This window comes from Hylaeus volcanicus, chromosome 6 (assembly GCF_026283585.1).
Source record: "Hylaeus volcanicus isolate JK05 chromosome 6, UHH_iyHylVolc1.0_haploid, whole genome shotgun sequence".
Taxonomy (NCBI): domain Eukaryota; kingdom Metazoa; phylum Arthropoda; class Insecta; order Hymenoptera; family Colletidae; genus Hylaeus; species Hylaeus volcanicus.
This window is the reverse complement of record NC_071981.1, coordinates 11,474,571-11,500,570: the sequence shown is the minus strand read 5'-3', so window position 1 is coordinate 11,500,570 and position 26,000 is coordinate 11,474,571. Positions and strand designations below refer to the sequence as shown.

Below are 26,000 nucleotides of genomic sequence, written 5' to 3'. Positions count from 1 at the left end.
TAGAGAACATGTGAACATAAAGATTTTGGATGGAGTCTTGGAAATTATGTTATACTGGGTTGATTGGATCACTTGGTATATCTATAGCAGGAATTGAGCTACTTCTTATTCCTTATGAGAGACTATAGGAAGGATTTCCGAAGGGCATGTCGACTTATAAAATGTCAAGTAAATTGGATATTAAGGTACAGAAAAATGCATAGAGTTCTGAAAATTACGTTAGTCAAGTCAGTGGGTATACCTACACCACGAGTCGAGTTACTTCCTGCTGCTGATTACTCGGGGACATATCGACACAGAAAGTTTTAAGTAAATTGCACATAACATTAGAGAAGACCCAGTGTTAAAATCTTTCATTGAGAGATACGATGTTCAGAAATTAATTCGGTGTTGTTCACATTCTATAGGGAAGAAGAGTTTCGTTTCGTCAGTGATAGTCCCAAAACCTAGACGCAACCCGAGGACGTCAAAATAAACCTTACCAACTTTGTGCAACGTTGGTTCTCGGTAACTAGGTCCTTGTATCTTCCTTTGGCTGGCTTTGATCTTGTCCATCTTGAATTTCAGTTTTTGTAACACGTTCTTCTCAACGCTATCTTGAATTTGGATGCGTTTCTGGTGTAGCTCCTCTAGCAATTCAGCGCCACGAGATGCCAAGACGCTCATAGCTTTCGTTTCGTCCACGATATGAAAGAAGTAGTAACTTTTGAATAGTCGCTTCTGCAGCAACAAGAAGCAAAAGCATAGACCATCCCACACCATGCCTATGTCTTCTCGAGGTACTTCGCAATCGACCTTGCCGGACACGATGTCGCTTGCCGAACTTTGGAACTTTCTTAGACAGTTAATGCCGAATAGTTGGATCACCGGGCAAGCCGAAGATTCCAACTAAAATGGGAACATTTTAATTTGTATTGTCGTATTGCATTTTAACGAATATGAATATGAACAGGGAGGTATTTACCTCCTTGATCAGTACGCAACCTACACCCTGCAGCAAAGCTTTCGAGAAAATCACGACTACGTTGTAGCCGATCAACAGGTTCCACCACTTTAATATCGTTTTGACTGGTCTCAAGTAGAAATCGCTACCCTGCCAGAGGAACAGGAATGCGCCAATTAAATAACCTAAAGAGAAGAGATTGGTCCTCTCTGTTCCAGCCAGGAACATGATGGACAACGTGATCCACATAAGGCTCATCAGTACACCGCGTTTTAAAATATCCAACCATGAATGAATATGTGATACGTAATCCTTCACAGGATTTACGAAATTTGGCTTTTCCATGTCTTGATACACCGAGTAATTGTGACCGGCCGGAAAGTCTTTGCCGGCGTTTCGTGCCTCGATTCGGAAGAACAAGCTTTGCCTCACGATCATCATGAGCAAAATGAAGTCGCCTGTAAACGAATCAAGGATGAGACAGTTGTACCGTTTGAATCAATTTAAACGACATCAAATGTATTACTGTTAATCTTACACATCAATTTCCTGGGATTAGGTGGAAAATCAGGGTCAGGGAAGTACATCCATTCTTGTAGTCTTCTAAGAATCTCGGAATTGCTCCAAGGATAGTCTGAAAAGTAGTAACGTTGATTTATTATTCCGCCCAAAGCGCTCAGTTGTGAATATCATTGTTGACAAGTGTTTAGTAACCTATACAAAGCCAAGAGGGCAACGCCACGACCAGAGAATACTGAATGGGCAGCAGGATGATAGCGAAGACTTTGAAGAACGGCCAAATCTTGCAGATCGTTCTCCTTTTCAGTGAAAAGAAGAGTAAAAGCCAAATACCATAGAGGACCGAATAAAAATCGAGTCTGGTGCCAATAAGCGCCACGATCCCTATCAGGCAAAGTTCAACTCCGAACTTGTAAAATCCGTAGTTGAAAAGAAATTTCAAGCATTCGCGCAGCCCTTTATCAGCGTCTGCTCTGGTGATCGATGGAAACATAACTTGCGGAGTGTCCAAAGGTTCGCCCTTTTCTTGCCGATAGAAACATTGTCGTATTCTAATGATTTTTCTGACCGTGGTCACTACTATGATTCCTATGTAACCTTTCAACAACATTGCAAGCTGTCCTGGCTCTGCCTTTCTCATGCCGAACCATTCAGCGATATTGTATACTGTATTGTTGCCTGCAAACGTACGATTTGTATCATCCGTTGGTCTCTGTAAACAAGAAGACATACACATTTATAAACAGTCATTTGTTGAATAGAGTTCGAAGTGCTTACCGTGCAATTGACGTTCCAATTATTGTGATCGATGTATTGGATTTGGTACAACATCTTCACGACCATTAGAAGAGCGATTATCGCAGCGATCACGTTAACAGTGCATACTTGAACGTTTCGTCTACCATTGATAATTATTACAGTTATCGCGACAAAGACGAAGTTAATGGCGCAGACCTAGAAATCGTCAGGTAAGTAGAGAAAACAGAATTATGGCCGAATTCAATGGTTAGACGAAATCCAACTCACGTCATTGACACAGACAAGCATCACAGAGATAAAAATAATCTTTTGCATATGGATCTCTAAGAACAACCAAGCGTAGTTGTAAAAATTTAACAGATGCGCCATCGCTTTTCGGAATAGCTCGATTCGTTCCAACTTCGACATTCCTAAAAAATCACGTTTCGTATCGGTATCTAGAGTTATTTGAATGTTGAGTTTTGTACGCCACTTACGTTTCAATTGTTTTAACGTGTATATGTTTCCGTTATCCTCTTCAAGGAAAACTTCCCCTGGCGTGGCCGTAGGCACGATCAAAGTCGGCGAATGACCAAGACTCGAACGTTTGAAAGGATTACTCTCGATCCTACGATTTTCAATCGCACATAGATCACTCGAATTGTCTAACTTGAGGGACCACTATAGTATGACGGCATCAAAATTTTGATTTTTTGTTTACATATTTCGAAAGTCAAGTATATCGAGAATATATTGTAGAAATTATAAACCGAAATTCGAAATATAAACGGAGCTACAGCACATAAGTGAAAAAGAAAGAGAAACGGAACCACGTTTACCATTCATCTACTTTTGTTTAAGGAGACAACTTTGATCGTGAAAAACATAAACAAAATATTGTACAGTTGGCTATAAAAAAATGTTTTTGTACAATATAGAATACAAATATCAACATATAAAAATGTGAAAAAGATTGTATTTGATATCGTCACGGAAAAAAATTCATGAAAAAAACAAAATTTCGGCCGTCACACTAGAGTGACTATGTCTGACTGAACGATGACTGAACTGTGACTAGACTGAACGATGTCGAATCATCAGCTTACCCTAGTCTTTCGATATTTGTCACTTCCAAAAAATCTTTATGGAAATAATGTATCTGAAGAACAGTGATGATAACGAAAAACGTTGGGGTCAGTAATCTAACGAAAAGATCCTTGGTCGCGTATTTCTCCAGACCAATGTCCATTTGCAAGTCTTCGTCGATATGTAGATAGTTCCAATACTCCGGGAAGTTATCAAACTGATAAGTATATACGAGGATTAACATGATTACCGAGTATCCGATAACCGTCAGCCAGAAGGAATACATCATTTTTCTCCAAACGGTCCACGATATCTGTGAGATTAAAATATCCTCAAATTAATTGCCATAATATAATATTGCGTCGTACGAACGTGTCTCGTTACCTGGAACGTAATAATTAGGATGAGGAAAAGGGACATATAAACGATCCTGAAGACCGTCATACGTTCGCCAGTGATTCCACAAATAAAGAGCATGATAGCCACGACGGCGATCCAAAACTTGGTCAACAGCTTCTTCAGAAGGATGCCAACGTCTTTCATGAACTTACTCTTAATCTCCGGCGCCTCGTGATTCATGGCCGTAGTGGCCGTCGAAACAGAGACGTGCAACGGGGCTACCATGTCTCTCAATGCTGATGACCGTCTCTGTCGAGTCCTTTCAGCGGTGTATTGCCGCATTGTTATCCAGAACATTGATATGAATAAGCACTGAAACATTATTTGTCACGATTTTGTAAACGCCAACGAACTTTTAATGCTTGAAGCAAAATCAAATAGTTTCTCGCGGCTATTGCTGGACTATTCACACTATACCGTTTTGATATCCCTATCACAACAAGTTCTCAGTCTAACACAGAGTTAAGTTAAAGTAAGAAGAAACTCTTTGGTTCGGAAATCTCTAGGTTCCGAATGAAATTTATATTTATGGTATTATTTATCGATAGATTTGGAAATTATAAACTGTAGATCAATTTAAGGGTAATCCCACTTCGTTATGAAACTGGAAAAGGTATTATTCCATTCCGTTTGACGATTACTCTCTTACCACGAGCATCTTAGCGGGAGTAAGTTTTTGACTTCGAGAGTATAGCTCAGTGCTCAGAAGTTGGCGAGGCAGTTCGATTGGCTAGAATCACCCCTTACTCACTTTTACCACCAATTACGGGACACCCTGTATGCAAGAAAAATTAAAGAGTTCGAGTTTGCTCCTGGGGGAGCAAAGGCGAACCGAACTGTGAAATTTCCTTGTCTCCGTCCCCTTCAGTTCATAGGTACCTCGCCGACTCCTGAGCAATTTACAATATTTCAATTTGTAATGGATTAACTGGCCTAGAACGGTCCATTAAATTTGACTTAGACCCTTTCGTTACAGTAGAAGTAGACACAAAGAGGAGCTTTACTTTAACTACTAAATGCCAACGGCTGAGCTGTTCGGGTTTGCTGAAACCGATCTCCGACATTTTCATTCCGTTTATTTCAGTGGGTAGCTCTTCGTCGGTTAGATCCATGCTGTAAACATACTGGCCGAGGAGCAAGAGGGTCGCGTAGAAAACGATGAAGGGAGAGCACTTCATCATGGAAGCACGTTTGTTTGGCACCATCCAGAGAACCAATGCCCATAATAAGAGCGCAAACGTCGTCCAGCTGTGATACATTATGCTCCATGTCTGGGAGTGAAACAATAACATTCGTTAACTACTAAGCATAGAAAACTCTGAATGTTTTACAGTTACTTGTATTTACCATCATTATGATGTTTGTAGCGAGATAGGACGAATTGATTATCAATTGGAAGATCGAGTATACAGCCATGATGATGTGTTCGATGATTCCGGAGTGCTCATCCGGAGCACCTAAGAGACAGTTGTTAATTACCAAATACTTCTCGTTTCCGTTTATTTCCAGGCTTGATATTTTACCTTCGCTCAGACTTTGCATTTGAATGCTGTCGTCCTGATGGCCATCCTGAACGATGACGCTTCCGGTGGAATCCTGGAGGAGTCCCGTACGCCCGGATCCAAACCTCATCAACTATGAAAGTTGAAAACACTGTTGTTCGCGTATCGCCAAGGATTCTTAAATGCTTTCTACTTCTAACGCTATTTCTTACGATCTATTTCGGTCTCCCGCTAAATAAGTGTCGTGCAGCAAAATCTTTTGCTGTCAGACATACACATGCAAGCTACGTGAAACGAAATGATTGACCCTCACCGCTAGCTATAATAATGATTTTGAAAGAATAACAATCGAAGGAAATAGATTCAGATTTAAGCAAGTGCGACGAATGAATGTTCAGAAATATAAAACAGTGTCTTTTGAGATATACAAAATCGCATAGTACGTGTTAGTTAGTGTGATCGCTGTGGTATGCGTTAACGGATATGATTGCTGTGATAATCAAACGTGCAAACTTAATCATTATACGTACGGGTGTGCGCTCGTCGACAGGTGGAAACGATGGATTAACGATCGGCTTCTAAAACAATGGCAAACTAAACATAGCGGCATCCAAACGGAAAAGTAATTTGCTCAGCTTTAAAGAACAACCGCAAATCTGGAAGGCGACAGCAAATAAAAAATCGGGAAGTATCTGAAGGGAAACGGCATCAGTTGAACTAATATTAACAATATACCTTAACGTAAAATTGTACTTTCTCCGCGGATCAATTTCAATTTTTCTTCATCCCAAACACCAAGGATATTAAATTAGTCGAACAACTACAACTTTGTTGCGCTGTGTCCTTCGTCGGAGAAAGTCGATATCGAAACGAAAGTATTGCAATGAGTAACATAAGGGTGAATTGCTTTTTTCAGGCTTTAATGCAGGTCTTTATAATTTTCTATTGGAAAAAGTATGCAAGACTTCAATTTGAAATTATACATACGCTTTCATTACTATTTTAGTATGATGTAAAGATTGTAATAGAAAGATTGTACAAAAGGTATAAATGTTATAGCTCGTTGACCGTAAGTTCGCGGAATAAACATTGACCGTTGGTTAACATATCTGCAGGGTCTTTCTGATATGACGACCGAAAAATGAAACATAAATTTCTTCAAAGTCAATTAAATAAGGAACGATTTCAATGTTCTTTCTACTAATAATATTATTGAGAAAGAATATAAAAATATTTTTGTGTGAGCCTTATAACATGTATTTATTGATTTATATTAACGTTGAAACAGCTCCTGTCGATGTCGATATCTTTATGTTTGTCAAGATATTTGTACTGTCATGAAATTGTGTCTACCAGTTTAAAAAATAAGGATCGAGAAAAACTCGTTTGAAGTTTCGAGTTTAGAAGGAAAGAACCACCGGACTTCTTGAAAACAGACCTACACTCCAACCTCTGTAACTTCGGCAAATTTATGAACATTTACCTGAAATTTTGCACAATTGTTCTTCCAGGATGTTACTGTACGATTTTGTCAACAAAAATAATCGATCTTTTGACCTGGAAAATGCAATTCCTCTCTTAAAAATTACATGAGTCAATGGTAAAATTTACAGTCGAGGTGTTGTTACGACGCATGTATCGATCACTATCATTCCAAAATGTACGGATTTTCTACAAGGGAACGAAAAAATCGAAGCTTGACTAGGAAAAACTCGGCTCATGCAGGACAAAATCCTTACGCGAGCCTTTCGTCGCGCCGATTGCCATCTTTGAGAAGGTGTCCTTCGTCTGATGGAAACGTGTCTGGACAGCGGAGTGTCGAGATTCTCCAGCTTGCCGCTTAAACGTTTCATTTTCTTCGCCTGTAACGCCTCGTTAGTAAAAGCAACATTCTTCGTTGGAAACTGTATGTTAGAAGAACCATCGTATTCGGAAAATGTTAGTTGAGAATTTGGGGAAGCTCATGTTACCGAGGCGGCCCCGGTGTTAATTATTCTCCTTAACCACAAACATGTTAATTACACCAGTAACGAGAAAAGCTTCGAAGAGGACCCTGTTAATTGCTTGATATTAATTTTCAATCGATTCGGAGTACACATGCCGTCGGAATGAAATACTCGCAACAGCTAAACATTTTCAATACTCATTGTTCAATCTTACATTAGGATCTGTGAGAATAATTATAATTTTAATCAACGAAATAGCGCGTTATTTAATTGTTAACATAGTCGGTACGACGCATTTGCAGTCAACGAACGAGAGGAATGAGTACGATAAACTCACCGGCTTTTTGCTCAAGAACTGCGATTGCAACGCCAAAACGTAGTAGAGCCAAAATAGTCTCAAGCAGTATCCATAAATCAACCAATCGGCATCTTGCGTGTACTCCACGTCTCTGGGGTCAGTACAGTTCGTCTGATAAATCGCAGTTAAGGCGAGGTAACGCTGCCATGTGCTGTTCAGGGGGATCAGTTCTTGTGGTAGCTGATTCTGATAACTGAGCAGGGTCAGAATGTGAAGAATCACGACGACCATTACGATCCTGCAAAGCACGGCGAAGCCCTTCCTGAGTTCCTTGTTGCACGCCCACCAGGTAGCGGCTCCCAGAAAAACTAGGAAATAGAAACCACCTTCCATGGATGGTTTCAAGGATGCCGTGATACATAACGACGCCAGGACTACGTAGGTTCCTATGTGCCCTAGGATGTTGATTATCTGGACATGGAGATTCACGTTAGCTTCTACAATTTTGTACACTGTATTCAAATTACGTAATTTGACGTATACGTAGTAATGTAATTATTTTGGAATTGAACTATATAATTCAAACTGTTCAATTAATTAAATTGCTAATTACCCATGAATATAATTAAATTACGATATAATTGAAATGTAATATGACTGAAAAACAGCTCACTGAATTACGACTCGGAACTCTTGAAAAGTGTGATAATCTTATATATACAATATTATATTGTATTTATATATGATATTATAATATGATATATATTCTTTTCTCCATTTTGTTTCTATTAAATAATGTATTTCATTTGATTTATATGTTAACTCATTTTATGTTTTTAATATATTTTATAAGTTAGACGAAGTAAGTCCATTGGTACATATTTATTTTTTAAATTTATGATTAAATTTAAGAGAAAATGTAACTAAAAAGTTGATTTCGAATAAAGAATTTATGAATATTATATCTTTCCTACCTTTTGTTACTGTAATTCTGATTCCATTACACTGTAATTTAATTGACAGAGATCTCTGAATTACAAGTAACAATTGAATTACTATGTAACTGAATTATTTTATAATGATAATGCATGGAGTAATTCAATTATAATTCTGCATAACTCAGATTCTGGACTGTGTCAGAGGAATTACGAAGAAATGTTGCACTGCTTGTCAGGTTAAAAAATTAAACAAATCTTTCGACCTCGGATTTATGTTCTCTTCAATTATTGCAAGAACAAAATGATCAAAGCGATGGACTTCATCAACTATATTTGATCAACAGTGTACCTTTGTAGTTCTATCCTCGTTCTTCTTGGACGCGACGGTCCCTTGATGGAGTGAAGTGTCATCCTCTACATCCGTCGAAGGGTTTTGAGTTAATGAACGACATATGAAGTACACGGTGACGGTAACTGGTAAAACAATTAACTCTGGTGTTAGCCAGAAAAAGATCTCCCAGACTGACGCGCTATCTAGCCTTACAAAACCTATGTGTCTGAAGATCACTTCTAGCAGTTCGCCTAAAAATAATTGAAGTAAATGCTTACAGAGTAGTACTAAATTTAAACGTTTGAACGCGTATCATTTTGTGTAACTATTTTCATATGAAAATAGAAAATGACGCGCTTCTCCCATTCTTGCAGAAATTAGTTACGTACAATTCTTTAGGAAGTGGCCGTAAGTGGGCAGCGCCAGTAAAACTAGATGAAAGGTGAATTGGCTGATGGCTGTGAGGAACGATAGGCCGATGCAGATCTTGAGATAGAGGCCCGTGTGACCAGTCATTGTCTTCGTATCCGGTATAGGCACGTGGGGCGAGTACAGCATCAGACCCAAGTAAACGAGGGACAATCCGACTGGTCGCCATATTGTGCCTGTTTTAATTCCACAACATTAAACCTTCAACGACACCGCAACTTCCAAGGTTCTAGGTCTAGGTCAATGTTCAGTAGTCATTAACATTCGTAAACGAATTGGCAGAAAACTTGTTGAAATTTCATAGTATCATAGTATCAATCGATATTCGTACTTAAACTTTTACATAATTTAAATTTCATTACATTTACGGCAATATTTTACAACACAACGGAATAATCATTCGATAACCTTTTCTAAACGATATTTGTTGAAATGCAACTCATTCTGACGACATGAGAATAGATAGAGGGAAGAATGACAATTTCTTACTCGTGGAAATGTCACACCCAACCTACACAATGGTAAAATTCCCCGAAGAGGAACAGGGTGCTATTATATCTTGTTTCCACTTGACCTTTGTTATTACTCGATTCTAAGGTAATCAGAATCACCGTCGTAAATAGTCGCGAATGGAAAGTTAGTATACAGAGCGGTCCACCTACACCAGACCACTTGAATATGTATTTCAATTGTGATGGTAAAAAAAAATATTTTATATTAAATTTAAATGGTATGAAAAGGCTAATATACTACATTTTGTTTTCGTTTTGTCTCTTTTTTGAGGAGTTCTTAAGTTTGCGAACTTTTTTTCGTTAAAAAATGCATATTGTTTTTCTATTGCATTATGTAGTTGACATTAAATATGTTCAAGGTGTTTCGTTTAAATCAGAATGGTTAAATATGTAAAAATATTTTTACAAAAGTTATGGATAAATTATATGGTGTGAATAACTTTATCGTGAGTAAAGTTATGAGGGAAATTAGAATAATAGTTTAATTTTTTTAAATGAATCCTTATATAATTTTTTCGATCGATTAACGGTCTGCATTAAATTTACTGACTCCAAACTCCAATTTCAAGCTTTATATTACAATAAATGGGTCGTGTATTATAGTCGATGAATTTGTATAAAGAAATGCTATTATATTATGGATAAAAATATATAAGGTTCCATTTAATCTCATTGGATCTTACACCAACGGATTTCTTTTTGTAAGGGCATTTAGAACAAGTCGTTTAGAAGTGAAGTTTAGAAAGTGAAGAACCAACAATATTAGAGGAAATGAGAAACGAAATATTGGTTTGTCTGGAAACTTCATGCCGATTTTTGTTAGGTGGGTACAGGTCTGATTATATAGGAATGGTTACAGACAAATAACATGTGTAGATCCCTTAAAAGATGGAAAGATTATCGAACAAAATGGTACTTACGTTATTCAATAAATATTTATCAAAATTTAATATGCCTTTGTGTTTTTTTTTTTTTAAATTAACACGAACTTTTTGGACAACCTAATAGTTAAAGCTTGTGCAGCTCTTAATTGTGAGAAATTTGAATGGACAAAAAAAGTCTCTTATCGTTCGTTTCAGACAATGTATTTCGTCTATGTATCGCAATATTATAATGATAATTTAATAGAAAGTGATTGGGGTTTCTGGAGCTCTTAGTGGTCATTCGTAGTGCGATAATAAACATATTTTTAAGTTCTCGCTTGACGTGTCATTGTAAAAGTCTACGATTTTCAATAGATATAAATTTTACCTTTCAGTTAAATCTTTTATGTAAAATATCATTTCAATGTCATGTTATTATACATACCTGGACGTATTTTAATGTCTGTTACATAATGTAATAGAAAAGAAGATTCACTTATGAGCAAAAAAACATTGATGACCTTGAAAACTTCTAAAAAAGACGAGAAACAAAAATTTTGCTACTTATTGGCTTCTTTATATCATTCAAACTGCATACAAAATATTTTTCGTATCATTACAATTGAAAGAGTATAAAATGTACATAATGTGCATCATTGTAAGTTTAAATTCACGTGTAGTTGTAATATTCATAGGTTTTGAAGATGAGTCAAGGCCAAAAGTCGAAGCGTAATAACAGTGCTTGTTTTGACACTGCCAAATATTGATTCGACAGAATATTCCAGCGAATCGTATTCACAAACGTCGAAAACGTTCACTTGCGTTTCACAGTTGTAAACATAAAATACTTTAAGAGCTTGGTTTGATATACATGATTCATAGGTAGACGGAAAACACATGTGTCCATAATTAAATGGAAACAGTGCCGTACAACAGAATGTTAATTGCTTTCGCCCCGTTGGGAAATGTTAACATAATTAATCCCTTAATGACTCTCTTCGTGGACTACGCGTTTTTCTATCGTGCTTTTCATTTTGATAAGCAGCTCCCGTCACGCGTATAGAAAATTTCCGATGAAATTGTACCTCCCATTCGTATTATTTCCATTCAGTTTACACGAGGTACTTTCTATTCGTAGAATGCGCGCTGCTTACTATTTTCTCCTACGTGTACCGAAACGAACAGTTTGACCAGCTGCCAAGGAAACTCGAGCGAGCGTTTTCCGTGCTCCAGCGCCGTTGCAAATTATTCGATTATTTCGTTATTCCAACTTTCTGTTGCGCTACACTTCCCGCGTAGCGTAGATAATTAAAGAGGCATTCACTTCTTTCGAAGAAAGGAATCGTATTGTTATTTAAATTATTGAAAGATCGCCGCATAAACTTATCACTAAGCCTCACTATTGAATAAAAAAGAATTAGAGAACATTATTGCATCAAAATTAAATTAAATTTAATTAACGAAGTTAGGAACGTTTAAAGAAAACAATATGTATTCTTATCATGTGACATATTTTTTCAAATGATTGCCATATCTCCTATTCTAGTGTACTGAAGTATATGTGCGTTTATCGCCTGGATCACAGTTTTAAAAATGTAACATTTGTAATGCTCTCAGGTTTTTAATTTGCAATATGTCTTAATTATTCTAGTTTTGGTCATAGTAATGGAGATGTTTTTTTTATTTTTTCATTTCGAATAATCAGAACGATCAACACAGTGGTAGTCATGAATATACTTTTTAAAAAAAACTGTACAAGACTACTTACATTACGTTTAATTTTGATACTTCCATAACGTAAAATAAATAATGTATATTCTTAAAATGTAAATAAGCATGTGTGCAAATACTCCATACAAAAGTTCGTTATGGATTTAAAAAAAAAATCCAAAGATTGATGCCTGATAATTGATGTTTTAGACGATACCCTCTTAATTTATAAAATACAAAAACTTAACTGCAAGGATTTATGACGGTGATACTCAACAAGCACGCATTTTTTTACAATTATGTTGACTATCTTAGTAGTTTACACAAATAACGAGAATTCACGTGATTGTTAGCCAGAAATAGAATTCTAAATTACGTCAATTCATGTCAGCGGTTGCAAATGCGTTAACATTGTATAGTTAACGATAGAGAGAGTGGACAAAATAATTACGAAATAAGTACGAAACTAATTACTCCGTTCGGCCTATACTAGACGATAATTTGCGCGATAACGACGGCTGTCTTCAGCACTAGTATCATAATTCCTTTTTTTTATATCAGGCAATTCAGGTCATGAGATCAAAGTAAACGTTCGAAATTGTCGCAGAAGATAAACATTCTACACGAATAAATTGGAACTTTTTACACGGAACTTCTTATACCATAGTTTTAGATTATAAATATAGTTTGGACGTTCCGTGATCCGATTTTGCAATGGTGAATATTCGTAGCAAGTTGACAATAAACGTGCGATTCGGAAGACAGTGCTCGCCTAATTATAGAAGACGCTAGTAAACCGAACCTAAACGTGTCTCGGCACTGTCAACGTGGAATCTTGAGCCACTTTCTCAAATTTATGCGCGTGTGCATGTCGTCCGAATTTTCAACCGCAATCGGAAAACTTATTTTTCATTTCGTCGAAGAATCGCATCATTCTATTCAAAAAGAATAAATTTAATCCAAACTTTTAAGGGTTATATTAAGTTGGAGAACTCAGACGTTGACTATTGTATTATGATTATGAAAACTTTAATACGTTTCAGAAATTTGCTAGCTTTATTTATTTAAATCATCCATGTAGGGAGATGGATCAGGATTTTACCCGTACACTTTTGCACTCTATCTACCAAGAGTGCTACTGTGTTCGATAAATACTTATTCTGAACCGTGATTCTTATTAATATTTCATCGAAGACTGAATGTTACTATATACATTGTAAATATTCAATTAATTCGGAGATGTACATATTCAATGCATTTTAAAGTTTCAGATTATTATACCAATGTTTTCCGAGAAAGTAATATTTCCGAACATGAAAAGTTGAGAATAAAATTTAAATAAGTAATCGTGAGTAATCTATTGAATTTTCTTTATATATATTCCTTATATTATAACGAATTTTGTTTTCCTATGATTTTCATCGTTTCGTACTTTGTACTAAGCTCGTTGACTCTATGTAGAGTATGCATCTACATATGTATGTATACTCTATGTAGAGGGAGATGGAAGGAACTTTGATTCCTTCTATCTTCGGGTTTCCAGTCGCAGCAACCTCCACGTGATGAGACCTGGTAATGGTAATCGGTATTATTCGCGACAAACAATCCTTTGTCGCGAATAATACCGAGTTAATGGCTGCGAACTTGGAATAAGATCTTTAGATATAAAAAGTGCAAAGTGTAAAGTGTAAAAGTGCAAAAGTGCAAAAGTGCAAAAGTGCAAAAGTGGAAAAGTGGAAAAGTGGAAAAGTGGAAAAGTGCAAACGTGCAAAAGTGTAAAGTGAAATTAGATTTAGATTAGCAGGAATATAATTAGTTTTCAGAAAAATTCACTTGTATAAATTATGTATTAACGTTAATTTATTTTTATTGCAAAATGGTAGTCAATTTTCACGACAAGTTGTATATTTAAAGTACAGATCAAACTACGACATACGTATTTTCTGAAATTTCGTTTTTTTTGCATTACAAAATTATGCTATTTGTAATGTACTTACATTTCGTGCGAAATGGAATCCTTAAACCCGTATAATCTAAGAACTGGAAAGCTTATATATCGTTCCTAATAACACAAAGGTGTGTATTATAAGTGTTGATACTCAGTTCTTTAGTAATATATTCCGGGAATGTTTGCACATTTTGAACAATATTGCCAATCTTGTCAAAATCTCCAGATCAACTCAAGATCTCGTCGAGATCTCGTCGAAATCGAGATCATGTATTCGAAATTGTCGGAAATTCGAGATCGATATGCATGTTTCGAGATTTTTCGAGATCGTATAAATCTCGTCTCGTCTCGTGTCGTGCGCATCACTAATTACAAGAGTGTTATAATTTTTATAACTTTTTTACCGTTTTGTTGTTTAATTTTACGGTAACGTAACTCGTACAGTGAATCGTACGTAAGGGTCGATCATTCCTGACAAGTCAGCGATGCGTATGGAATCGAGGACATGATATTTGATACTTAGTGCCTTTTTTAAGAGCGAGTCTTGTTTGAATTACCATTCGTTTATGAGTAGAAGAGAATACGAAATAGTAAAAGTAACTAGAAAACGATTAGAGCGAATCGCATACTTTTACTTTTCTGCTTTTCTGACTCATTATTGACTCGAGTCACCGACGATCGCATGTCAGAGATAATACTGTGACTCCGAGATAGCAATCCGAAGACGTAGTGGGGATAACCGCGCGTCTTGAAGGGAACAGGTTTCAGCGGTACCTGCATACTATGTATTTATTGTATTTTCCGTCAGCAACTTGCCAATCATAATATGTTTCGCGCATTTGTATGTTTTCTGCTCGCATCTAGATACAGTCAATATTATTTCTTTTCTTAAATGTACGCGGTGTTTCGTCTGTTTCGAATGGTTAAATATGTCATGAGAGAATAAACCTATCAAAAATATGCTCCGTTAAAGATTATTTGGTTAAAATGAATAAATTGTATGGCGTAAATAATTTTATTGTAAGCGAAGTAGTGGGAGAGATTTGAAAAACAAATTAATTTTTTTATATGGCACCTTATACCGGGTGATTCGCGAGAAACAGAACACCTGATTATCTCAGGTGTGATCAACCAGCAACACCAGAAAACATGCAAGAAAGAACAATTAGATCTTGCAGATCAATTCCAACAGAATCGGATGAAAGGGCAATTAAGCTTCAGAATCAAATTTTTTAGTAGAGTATCTGAGATCTCAGAAATCAGCTATAGCATTTCGACAAATTAATATGTTGGAAAAAAATGTAAGTGGATACGCAATGATCTACTTAATCAATTTTAAAAAATTCAATAAAAATTCAAATAAAATTCTTGAAATCTCGCTTTTTCCGGTCTCTTCACTAGGTATAACCTCTTGAGTTGCAAGATCAGCCTGGAATTTCTCGATTTCCCAGCTGATTATACATATTATTCGTCTATTTCTAGTTTCTACCTTGGATCTTATATCATCTTTCCAGTTTCACACGTTTCTGTCGCCTTCAACAGAACATGCGTGTACGAACCGAGGTCATTAGTCCATCACAAACAACTATTTTAATTTAGTGATGTCATCAGGATAATCTCTACTATGATGCATTTCTGTTCTTAATAAATAGCGTCAGAGTCTACAAACGCTTACTGTACATAATTTCAGTGAACTCGTACTTTTTTTTTAATTATAAGATAGTAGCAGGTTAGTTTAGCACATTATTACTTTGTTGAATTAGTTCTTGTGTCTATTTGTTAATGCCGACATAATGATGCTTTATCGTAACGAGTCTTATCGTATGGTACCGTGACGTATCCGTCCGGACTCTATTCAGTATTGTGTTCCTACGTTCTAAAGAGAGCCTACGCGAAAGACCGTGACGTAGGAGAGCTGTATGTATAAATATTCTTGTATGATTCCAAGGACCGTTATTCGAATCCATTAGTATGGAATTAGTCCAGATTCCTTTCGGTGTTCTGTTCCCAAACTGAATTTTCCGATTCCGAAACGGAATCTGTTCTAAAACGGAAATTTTTGTACACAACTTTATTGGTGATAGATACAAATGGAGTGCCATATTTTTCTATGTACTTTTCTTCGACAGAAATACATTTTCTTCATCAGATAAGAGGTTTTCTAATCCCGTTAGGATAAAAAGGAATTGACTGCTCCAGTAAGTACAGTTGACTCGTTGCAGCGCGCTGTGTCGTTTTTAAATCTTTTCCCTCTTAATCCATTACCAGCCGCAACTCAAAAATACAACAAAATTAAATTAACTGTATAATGATAGTCATACTAACCACTGGAACTATTTTTGTCATAATTGTTATCGTTCTTATTTAAATATAAAAATTCAAGCCTGTCCCATTTTTTGGACATTGGCGAAATGTACTATAGCTTACTAAAAAAACAAAATTAAAATTGAAAATGTGTTCCAAAAATGGAACATTGGCGTATAATAGGTTAATGCTTCTTTCAGTGTACCATTCATATGGTAGTCACATGAAACCAGTGATGTATCTTATCGTGAGTTAAAGCTGCTATATGCGGTCGTGCGTTGTCATCCAAAAGAAAGACACCGTGAATCAATTGCTGGCGTCGTTTGCTGCGATAAATAGTCTTGCCATTCTACACGAGCGGAAAGTATTAGGTACCGGAAAAAATTCGTGCGGATTTCCAGAGAAAAATACAAATATTCAAATCCGTTTTAAATCATAGGTTTATTCAACGAAATAATCACCATTTATCATCAATTTCATGAATTGACTATTGATTAATTGAATCGACTTCATCAATTTCTTTGCAAAAAGTATCTGCAGTAATAGTCTGGCACGTGGAAGAAAATCAACGTGAACGATACCTCGTGTAGTCCATGAAAAAGTATCAGCACCTTCTTCGAATGGAAAATCGGTTTTGGTATGGTTTCTGTTGCACGTGACCCCTTCTGAACCCAGTGGTGTGATCGTCGTACATTATCATATTCCACCCACTTTTCATCACAAGTTAAAATTCGATCGATAAATGGATATTGCAAATGCTCAGCCGAGAGTATTTGTTCTCTTCCCTTAAACGGTGCGGTATCCATTTGTCGAATTTTTTGTGAAAATTAAGTGAATGATGTCGCTTCCTTGCGGTAGATTCTTCACATTCGAATACTTGAGCAAGCTCAGAACATCTTTTCCTTGGATTTGAATTTACGTACTCGATGAATTTTTCGTCTTCGATTACAGATGGACGCCCTGAACGCGGTTCGTCATCTAGCGATTCATTTCTTTCTTTGAACCTTTTAAACCATTTCTGTGTGGTTCTTTCACTAACAGCACGTTCCCCACAAACGCTACAAATGCGTCTTGCTGGATTTGCTGCTGTACTCCCAAGTTTAAATTCGTAAAGAATAAAAGCACGAATTTTTACTTTTTTGCTGTCCATGTTTACTGTTCCTATAGGATATGATATATCCTACACAACAACGAAACAATTGAACTTCACAGAGCATGTATACTAATTACAAAGATCAAGCTTTAAAATGAAACCAAACTCATGTCTTACAGTTGCCAATTACCACACGAAAATCGATATATAGTTACAATTAACGAATAAACCGAACTAATAGTAATCATTGTCCTTCGCCTATTTAGGTAAACAATCAGCAATACACCTTTTGAGTCCCAAAACATAGTTGCCAAAACTTTCTTGGCTGAGAGTTGAGTTTTGGCCTTGATCAGTGCTCCCTCTTTAACTTTCCACCACCCCCATACTCATTCTGTTGTTTTCTGGGGTATAGTAACGGACCCATGTTTCGCGATATAGTCCAAAAAAGTCTCCCCTTCTCGTTCAAAGCGATTCACAAATTTAACTGTACGTGCGCAATTGATTACTGGAGCAGCTAAATTCTATTTTCTATGATGGGATCAAAAAGCTTCCTATCTGATAGAGAAAATGTATTTCTGTTGAAGGAACCTACGTAGAAAAATAAGGCCATTTGTATTTTTATTTATCCTCAATAACGCTAGTTAACAAAAAATCAGGTTTATATTTGAATAATCCTCGTAAAAAGCTGAATCGTTGATTGAAATGAACTGCGTATCTTCCTTTAAATTCCAAATTCCCTCTAATTTATTAATGCTCTTGTTAGCAACAAATTATAAAAAGAAAACACTTACATCCTGCCAGGACAACCGGAAGGATGACCCTGAGGAGGGCCACGTTCAGCCAATACTTCGGCATGCCTTGATGTGCTCGGATGGCCTTTCACCCTACAACAGAGAAAAATCAAATGAACAGTTGAACACTCGTTCAGGAAAAACGAATTACTGTCCACGCTGTCAACATCTCAAGATTTTCCAGCGGCAATGTTAGTTCTACTAGAATCAATACGACACTGCCGCAGTCGGGTATCTTTAACCTCGTTCTTCTAAGGAACGCAGCGTTTACGTTCCTAGATTCGTTCTACAGTTTCATCGCCAACCTGGTCTCTTTTAAATTTACCGCCCATCAAAGTTACGAGTTACTTTCGTTCTCCCAAATTACTAAAAAGCAAAGATGTGAACATTAGATATGTTTAAGCAAAGCCTCTACACTAACACTTCTCAAACATATTTATCGGCGGAACCTTTATTAACAACTAAATATTTTACGAAGCCCTAAAATAAGCTAAACCCAGACTTCATGTTTATCATACAATACATCATACAAAAATAGGTAGTAGGTAGGTTGTTTACAATGTAAACTTTACATGAGTGGCTTGTTCACTTAGTTCACATTATATTAGGTTGGTACATATGAAATGTCCGATTATTCGATTTCAATTAATTAACTTCATTTTGTTACGTCATTATAGTGACAGATGTTACTTGTGATTCATAAATTTGGAAAGTGGAATTTGTTACTTTCAAAACGCTATTCGTTTGTTTATGAAACAATCTTCGTATTTCATATTCAACAGTCGAACAGAATTATCGCATGAATTAATGCACAAGCACAAAACGCCATCGATTTAATTCAATTAGGATTTTTACATCGTATTCCATAATTCTTATTCACTGATTCTTTTACTGACTGCAACTTCATTAAACATTTTGATAATTTTTAAAGAACGAATTGTTTAAAAATGAAAAATACTTTCATCAAAAATTAAGCAATTAATATTTTTACAAGAATGGAATGAATGCACTCGTTCATCGATAGCAACAGTGCACTGAATGTATTGATGCTTATTTTGATGAATATAGATAATTTGCAACAAAAATACAAATGTTTAAACCTTCTGTACAAAATCAGACATTTTATATACAACAATAGTCCCTGGAAAATCCTCTTTGTGTGAACCGTTATTCCAAACGAAACCTAGTTACTCGATAATCTGTTAAATACATACTAAGGTAAAATGGGCAAAATGAAGTTAAGCTACTATCATTGTGTAAGTAATTTAAATCCATTTATTGCTGTTAGAAGATATGAAAGTATTGGCATTCCAATTGATTTCAAAATGTTGATAAGTATTAACTAACTCGTGGTATGGCTGGTTCTTGGTGATTGCTGATAAGTAAAATTATCAGGCATTTAATGCATATAGACATTACAGAAAATAGAGATTGGACGACCAGAGACAGACTTACTAATTTTACTTTACATCGAAATTTTCTCGAAACTGTCACTTTCTAATTCTAATTTCTAATTTTGCACTCCTTTACACTTCCTTGCTCGAGAGAAAAAAGTGTTACATTCCTTTTAATAATTAATCTAATAAATTTAATTGTTATACTTGTAGATTTTGAAACGAATTCAAAACTAAGGGTCTAAAAGTACGATAACCGTGCTGTTTTTGAGACTGCCTAATATTGTTACTAATAACCAATAATATCAGTGCGAAATATTGCCAATAATAAACAGTTTAGTCGAATGTTGCAACTACGAGACTTTCCAAAAATGACGTAAATAACCTTGAGATCACACTATCAATTGTTATCTTCATTTAAGACTAATTCAAGAACAATAGGAAGGTAAAAGCTAACGATCCGTGAGTAATTTTTCGAACAATTAAAAATATCATGAATCTATGCTTCGTTGCATAACATCATTGACATTGTCCCTGGAAAATCCTGTTCGTGTGAACCGTTAATTATATTCAATCACATCACGAATGCATGTCGGATGTGACGTGCACCATCAACACACATTTCCTGCTTCCCTATAAGATTCTATGATGCTGTCAGTGCTCCGTTCCGTGACAACGGCAATCGCTATTCGTTGTTCAGTTTGGACAATTACCAGAAGCGTGCACTGTACGAGACAGCGTCCTTTCCTGTCGCTCTAATGGAGTACAGTTACTTGTGCCAAGATTAAGTGAACGTTTTAAACAATATCACTTCCAAGTACCACCCTTTGCTATTAACCACTTACGCTGGAGCAACATATCAGGTGCTAAGGAAATCTTCTCGGATAAATTGTATCTACCACAATACATTAAATATATTTTACAAATAATGTAATATACAAGGTGGTCCACCTAAACAGGGCAACTTGAATATCTCTTCCAATTGTGACGATACGACAAATATATTATACACAGTTGACAATTTTGTGTTGTTGCGTATAAAAATCCATCGGTTAAATGTTTTGTACTGATTATTCACCTTTTTAACGTTATCTGGAAATTAAAACAACAGAACAGTCGACTTAATTCTCAGAATTCATATTCAGCAGAGCGTGAATTGAGTACATATTGTCTACGTTAGTTTAACATTAAACAGATGTCATGTACTATTTGCAGCATTTAATTTGTGTACGTTTTTACACAAACATATTTATGAGCTGTAAACTCAACACTATATAAGTCAGTGTTGTTTGGTTAAAGACACGTTGTGTTTGTTTTACGACTTGTATTTTACTCGCATTCTTGCTTAATTAACACTGGATTATATTTAAAAAGAAAAGAAAAAGCAAAAGGTCATCTCTATTTAACCAGATAAATAGATATATTTTATAATTTATATTATTTAGTTTTAATGTTATATAGAAGTTCTGTAATGATAAAGTGTTGTAGATAATTACCATAACAATTATTTTAAAGTTAGTGGCTGTTTATATTAGTTTTTTAACAGGTTATGTAATGAATGGTTACGTGTTAATATAACATAAAAAGATGTAGATTTAATACATTTTTTAAGTTAAGATTAACTTTTGGACTTCTCTAATTTAAAAATCTTACTCTGTCTATTGTAGCTGCTCTTAAAATAAATAAGTATATAATTTTGAGAAATCTCTCAAAACACCTCTGAAATCTAATTTTTAACATCATGAAAAAATTAGATTTCAGAATAGGAATGAATTATAAAACAATAAAAGTGTTTTAAAAATCAGCACAATACAGACAATTATAAAATAATATGATTTAGTTTTTGTAATACATTCTACAGACTTTTCGCAAAAAATTAAATGCGCAAATAGTTAAAAGAATTGTGCATCAAACTTTACAGACGCGTCAATATCGTTTCGTCCTTGGTGTACCAATATCGTCCTCGTCATCTGTATTTCGTAAAGCCACCCCTGCACACTTGTTCGCGATCGATGATTGAAGAACGAAAAAGCAACGAACTCGACATCGCCTGACTGAGCGATTCTGAGAAAAGAAGAGTTGTCGACTAGAGTTTCGATAAAAAGAGACACGCCCACCCTAATTATCAAGCAATTACATGACACAGGGAGGTGGAACGGTACTCGTGCAGCAAAAGGTGCGCCTGTCCATTTTTTCAGAACACGGTTTTCCATCATGTGTGTATCCGGATAAATTGGCAAAATATCGTCACGAATAGCGAATAATACTCGAATACGCCATAAAAGAGAATGTTGTTCTTCTTGAAACGTTTCGCAAAAGTTTAAAGAGCTATTATCGTATGTGAAACCGTTTTAAGAATTTTCATTTCACATAACAAATAATTGTGGAATGTCAATGTTTTCATACATATTAATAGACATGTTATAGTAATAAGCAGAACCTTTTGGTTCAATTTTAATAATTTAAAAAAATTGTGTTTATTAGTCTAACATGTTTACTATTATATGTACAAACATTGACACCTCACAATTTTTTCATATATAACATACAAATTCTCTAAAACAAATCTTTTCTTCAATTATGCGTACAGTAATAGTCCTTTAAATAGATTTTCAATCACTATTGTGTTTCGTTTTAGATCTGCTAATTGAACTCGTTAATCAAGCTTTGAGATGTAAGTGAAACTGCTCAGAGATGAGCAAAATGTCTAAATATAAATTCCAAATAGCAAATAAACGATAACTAAACTTTTGATCTATTACTCGTCAAATAAAAATTGTAATATTTAAAAATATAACTGCTCGATCGAATAAACGTCAAAAATAAAGCCCTTCTTCGTTGGTCTTATAATACAATTGCCCATTTCTAAAATTCAGAAGACTTGACAGTGCGTGCATGCTTTCGGAAAATGCTTGGGGAACACTAAAATTTATTTTGATTGTATTATTCTGAAATGGCACGTAGTTATTTTCCAATAAGTCGAGATGCTATCTTGGCAGGACATACATCATATCGTGTGTCGACCTGGAAGTGTACAGAATTGTTCACAAGGATGAGATAACCCCGTAGGGGATTGAAAATGAAATGTTTCAGAGAGATACAGTATCGATTATTTTTTATTCCGAAGGAAAAAGTAAATGGCTCCGCCGCCATATTCTCGCCTAAGTAATTACATTTACCTTTTACCACGCAATTACAAATTTCCTGATATGTTCTATCACTGTATCCATCCTATCTGCTAGACTTACGCAATGTACGTGACCATTTGAACTAGGGTTACTAAGCGTCCTTTTTTTTTTAAGGTGATAAAATAACGTATTAAGATACGGTCAAGACATTATCGCTTGCCATTACCAACTCGTCCTATTACTCGACCTAGATCAAACATGAGATCGAAGAACTTAATAGTACAATAACAGAATTGTAAAAGCATTATGCTAGATGCTGTTAGTTATAGCCAGGTAGATACAGTACCATGCAATGCACACAGTATGCAATTCGCACCATAATACATCAACTTTTACATCGACTTTATTGTCACGATAGAAATAACAGGCCGAGTATAATGGTTCAATAACATCCATACAATTCGCACGAACGCGTCATTTTACTATCTACCCACCTTATCGTTGTCTATCGATCGAATAATGCAGGTAGAAACAATAACCGAAGTATCTTTGTTAGAATGATCGACGGTTAGATAAAACTCCTTGTTGGCAAAGAAAATCTGAATTTTTCGTTATGCGGTACTTTTTCGATGCCTTGGGCTTCTTGCATGGTCGCTTCAAGAAACATGGCGTCAGAACGACAGTCCAGAGCTGGCGTGATCTTTTGCGAGGCCTGAATTCACATTCAAATCCTACACTTACATTTTACAACGAGGAATTATTTATTTATTAAATGCTGTTATATATTATATATTTTATATAAGACGAATATTAAATAATAATACTTTGATGTTTTTCGTCACTCCTTTAAACTGAATCAGCGCTATTAAAAAAATGTCTTGCATCTGTTAATGGTATCATCATTCTGTTAAAAGTTAATCAAATTCGGTGCCTTTTAATTGGATAATTTTTATTGACCGTAGGGCTTCTCAAAACGCGGGGCCGGGTTCCGGCGAACGCGCTGAATCTATCTTGCGCCGGCCCTGGGACAGTCATTGTGTAATTCATGGGGAAAGGGAGCGAGGGTGAGTTTTTATGTGATCCATTAGGGTTCCACGCGTTTTCTGGTGGATCGTCTTATCGTGGCCACGAGAAAGAAGTAACATCCCTTTTTGATCAACAACGCATCGACAACGGTGTCTCCAATCGACGAGACTGACATATGGGCATATAGAATCATATCACAAAATCACGCGATCAAAGGTAAAATTCCTTTCGTGATACTTCTTATCTTGTGCAATTTTTACCTATTCAAGGATATGTGTACACTGGTTATAAATCAATAGAGTTTCAATACATTACAGTATTTTCCAACACTCGCGTCAAGTACTACTTGAGAAAATTAGAAAAATATAAAAGTTGTGAAAACAATAAAAAAAATAAAAAAAAACAATAAAGACATTCATTGTTAATAATTCAGTGACTTATTCACTGAATTCACTCATATTCAGGTATTCCCATTTAAATGTTTCACCCTCTTTAATATCGCATGTGTTCATTTAAATGTTATTCAAGTATAAATGATTTTAAATTATGCTTTTAAATAGAATTATATGGTTTTGTAAGATAATGTGCCGGCTTCATTCGTGCATCAATTTGATTCGCGTCCGTAGAGATAGGTATACATGTAAGAAATTTCCATAAACCTAGTGTTAAATGAAAGGGGACGTCATTGAGTAGGCTAATTATACGCTGTAATATAATTGATATTAATTGAAAGACGCGTGCTAGGAAGTACACAAACATTGTTTCCAACGCGCGCGAACCTCAAGGACTTCGGCCTTCGAGCGAAGAAGGCTTAGGCAAATAATGCTAAACTGACTTTGCAGTGAGTACATTTCTGTTACTTAAATAACTCGTAAATCGGAGCTGCATTTTAATCGAGATACATATGTATATAAATTGAACGACATAAGCATAAGTCATTTGTTGCTATTTCACTTTGACCATCGGAGACATGTTAATCGATTACGTGGAACGTTATTTTACGATAAGTGGTGATAACGTTAGTAAATACATGTGATTTAAATTGTACTTCTTGATTATCGCATTTCGTCGTTTTCTTATCGGAATTTGGTCCCATGTTATAATACCAACATTTTACTTATATACATGTATCAATTTTAATTTTACTTAATGTACATACAGTGGCGTGCAAAATTTTCAAGACAAATGGATTTTTCACTTTATATACCGCAAAAGATATGTAAAGAAATTTAAAGTAACATTAGGTATAAGGGTATGGTAATATGAAGTAAAAAATCTATCTGTCTGAAAACTTTTGCTTGGCACTGTATATGTTTATTTTAATCAATTTATATTGTTTAGTTAAATTTATTTTCGTCCATTAAAATAGTATAATGAAAAACTGGAGTGTTCGCTTCTGTTACTGTAATTTATATCCCCAAGGTTACATTTTCTTCTATCCCTAACGTTATAAAAAGATGAATGCAAACTGTGTTCAATAAACGATTGTGAGTAACTTGTTCTTTACACTTGATTAGTATTCGTCAGTTTACTCTGAATCGATGTCGATGACAGAGGCATTGTGGCATCCCGATAATTATAGTCTGTGTCGTAGTAAAAGCTCAATTGCATCGACTGGTATAGAAGACGTCGAGCACACGGTTACACACGATAGGCTGAATCGTTCCTGAATGAACGTTCATGGCTACCTGCGGTGTGATTGATTTTGTATAGCGTGACAGGCATGCTATCCATTGTAGCTTATTGACCACCCTTGGATTTATCAATAACCTTCGATACCTGTCTATAACTCAGCCACCACAAGTAGCTAAATGTAACCGTATGTACGATGACGTCATTAAGTACTCTAAGAAACAAAATGAGTAATAAGAAACAACACATGTCAATACAATAATGTCTTTTCAACGAACATCGTGTAATTAACTTTAACATGGCTTTCGCAGAATTAGACTCCTGAAGTTATCTGTGATCCTTTTCAGAGTTAAATGTTATTAGGCTTGAATTGGATGAATTTTGTACAACGGAAGAAAACATATGCGATAAAAGTATCGGTATATTTCCGCTTAAATATAAATGAAATATAAGTAACAAAATTAAAAGTA

General features: G+C 35.5%; 1 protein-coding gene across 5 annotated transcripts in view; it reads right to left on the bottom strand.

Annotated features, from left to right (window-relative positions):
- LOC128878938 (piezo-type mechanosensitive ion channel component) overlaps nt 1-26,000 on the bottom strand; it is a 45,636-nt gene that overhangs the window by 12,443 nt on the left and 7,193 nt on the right. Inside the window, exons 2-19 of one of the 5 annotated variants that reach the window (XM_054127614.1) lie at nt 18,351-18,443; nt 9,090-9,305; nt 8,719-8,951; nt 7,471-7,902; nt 6,927-7,091; nt 5,718-5,765; nt 5,209-5,320; nt 5,033-5,142; nt 4,690-4,956; nt 3,671-3,997; nt 3,307-3,599; nt 2,698-2,828; nt 2,489-2,631; nt 2,240-2,416; nt 1,658-2,174; nt 1,482-1,577; nt 965-1,401; nt 483-888 (exon numbers count right to left, since the gene is read on the bottom strand). In XM_054127614.1, the coding sequence (XP_053983589.1) occupies nt 483-888; nt 965-1,401; nt 1,482-1,577; nt 1,658-2,174; nt 2,240-2,416; nt 2,489-2,631; nt 2,698-2,828; nt 3,307-3,599; nt 3,671-3,997; nt 4,690-4,956; nt 5,033-5,142; nt 5,209-5,320; nt 5,718-5,765; nt 6,927-7,091; nt 7,471-7,902; nt 8,719-8,951; nt 9,090-9,305; nt 18,351-18,414 (4,174 nt within the window). In that variant the 5' untranslated portion in view covers nt 18,415-18,443. The remainder of the gene's footprint in view (nt 1-482; nt 889-964; nt 1,402-1,481; nt 1,578-1,657; nt 2,175-2,239; nt 2,417-2,488; nt 2,632-2,697; nt 2,829-3,306; nt 3,600-3,670; nt 3,998-4,689; nt 4,957-5,032; nt 5,143-5,208; nt 5,321-5,717; nt 5,766-6,926; nt 7,092-7,470; nt 7,903-8,718; nt 8,952-9,089; nt 9,306-18,350; nt 18,444-26,000) is intronic. The other 4 variants (XM_054127615.1, XM_054127617.1, XM_054127618.1 and 1 more) reach the window with 4 other exon arrangements.